Genomic DNA, 2,301 nt, shown 5'->3' with positions numbered 1-2,301 from the left:
CTCCTACTCTATAAATTACTTAATGTGACCCTGCTGTTGCCACTTGAAGTTTAATCCGCGACTGAGCTGTTTTCGAACTGAACGACACAGACTACAAACGTGATGAATTTCAGGAGGAATATTCTGCTTTTCTGGTTTGCTGCGCTTACTTCAGGTAAATTAAACAAATAAAATCCACATGAATGTCGCAGGTTGTGATTTGTTTTGATATTGTAACTAATGGTGATTGGTCTTCCAAAAAAAAAAAAAAGCAAGGGAACGAAAGGAATGTTCGTCGCCGCCGGAATATCAACACGCCATACTAGTAAAAACATTTTCCAGCAAACAGAGGTTCGACCATGGGGAGAAGGTTTATTACAACTGCCATGGGGACTTCACTCCATCCAGTGGCAGCCGAAGTGTGGAGTGTGATAGAGGACAATGGACCAAACTGAGTCTGAAATGCGAAAGTAAGTACTTGGCACATTCGCTGTCTCTATGTATGAATAACAGAGAAAAGAGACTGTTAAATGTTGTTTCCCATGTAAGTCAAGGTTTATTGTAGCCCAATATCACAAAGCAGGCTACGTCTAAAACGGCTGTAGGCTTATGAAACAACAAAGAACAAATAATAAGCCTATAATGTAAAAAGTGATGAAGTACACAAAAAATGTAAAGTATTTAAAAGGGGGCGTAAAAATATGATAGGGCCGATAAAATAGGCACATAAAACTCCTGTACACTTTTATCTGGACAGACAGGCACATATAGGCTACATAGATGTAAATAATTGATTTCAGTGGGATATTTGCAAAACTATTGTGATATTTTTTATTTCTTTCTAAACATTTTTAAATACCAACAGCTTAGAAAAAGCCAAACGCCCCCTAATGGCCATGAGGGAACCCTGCATGTTATTCCAGCAGTCACTGAAGTTTTTTTGAAGCTTTGTATTGCTTAATTATGTATGTATGTATGTATGTATGTATGTATGTATGTATGTATTTATGTTGCTAAATCAACTGTACAGGATCAATTTTAATGTCTCATGTTGTAAAGAGTGCAGAGCGTGTTCATTTCCTGTACCTGTTGGCTTTGCTGGATCGAGTAATGAAATAATTATCCCAATAAATTTGTTTTGCTTTGAATTACAATAACACATGGGTAGCTACATTGAGCTTTTTCATGTAATTTGAAGAAATCCTATGTAGTGTTTTGTAAAGTAGACCTGCAGTATAAGTCTACTCTGCTGATCCAGATAGGTGATTTCCATCACCGCTAGGCAGCTCCACCTGTTCCAATTTGAATACTTAACTCTTAAGACTCAATTTCAACCCAACAAATAAAATATTTTGACAAAAAAACAGCTGGAAATTTTGTGTTATGACACGTTTTCAGTGTTTTGCTCAGACACAAGGGGGGGGGGGGGTTCCTGTAGATGAGCTCCCATAGTATATTACTATTCCAGTGTTTTTTTAAAAATGACACAAAATGTTGGTGGGAAAACTCAGAAGTTATTGAGTTGGAGCTGATGCCTTCAATTATACAAAATGGATTAGAATCCGATTACAGCCTTCCCTTCCTGCCAGTTTTGATTGGGTGTGTGCCCCCCCCCTACAGAGAAATCATGTGGCTATGCCGGGGATCTGCCAAATGGTCAGCTGCACTATGAAGGGAATTCATACCTTGGGGAGAAGGTTTATGCTGAATGCAACAAGGGGTAAGTTATACCTGAAGAAGCTCATGTAAAACTTGGTCAGAATAAGACTCTGAATTTGTGTTTGACAATACAGTATCTCTCCACATTGACAGGTACACCCTGAAAGGACCAAACTATATGATATGCAAGAAGTCTGGATGGACTAGTGAATTCCCGTCTTGTGAAGGTGGGCAATGGAATATTAGAGCATTCTTACATGCTTGTGATCTGAAACCCTTTTGCATATTGTGGTTGACAGTACTTTAGAGATGTGATTTTTGATGTGGGTGGGGTTTTCTTTAAAAACTGAGTAACCACTTGCTAAATGTGATGCACAATGAAGGTATTTTACTTAATCCCTTAATCAAAGGTGTAGGTTTGCATATGGATGGTAGGGACATGTCCCTACCAATATTTTGGGAGGCCAGAATTGTCCTTACCAATATTTGAATGAACTTATTTGCACTATATTTGGAGTGAAGTTAAATTAGATCATTCCAATGTGCCTTATAACATTAAGTGGTGGCTATATCAAAGCATGAGTTTAGTTTGTTGAAAATTCCCATGAATGTCAAAATGAACTAACTTTTTTTTTTTTTTTTTTTTTTTTGCCTTTTTTTTTT

The 2,301-nt window shown here is 37.4% G+C and overlaps 1 protein-coding gene across 1 annotated transcript in view; it reads left to right on the top strand.

Moving 5' to 3' along the window:
• LOC111654976 (complement receptor type 1-like) overlaps positions 1–2,301 on the top strand; it is a 14,902-nt gene continuing 12,601 nt past the window's right edge. Inside the window, exons 1-4 of the mRNA XM_023406182.2 lie at positions 1–154; positions 252–449; positions 1,600–1,699; positions 1,792–1,865. Of these exons, the coding sequence (XP_023261950.1) occupies positions 103–154; positions 252–449; positions 1,600–1,699; positions 1,792–1,865 (424 nt within the window). The 5' untranslated portion in view covers positions 1–102. The remainder of the gene's footprint in view (positions 155–251; positions 450–1,599; positions 1,700–1,791; positions 1,866–2,301) is intronic.

This window comes from Seriola lalandi, unplaced genomic scaffold, assembly GCF_002814215.2.
Source record: "Seriola lalandi dorsalis isolate HSWRI2012SDOR001 ecotype SW California unplaced genomic scaffold, Sedor1 jcf7180002054297, whole genome shotgun sequence".
In the NCBI taxonomy this organism is placed as follows: domain Eukaryota; kingdom Metazoa; phylum Chordata; class Actinopteri; order Carangiformes; family Carangidae; genus Seriola; species Seriola lalandi.
Note: the sequence above shows the minus strand (reverse complement) of the source record. Positions and strands in the feature narration are given on the sequence as shown.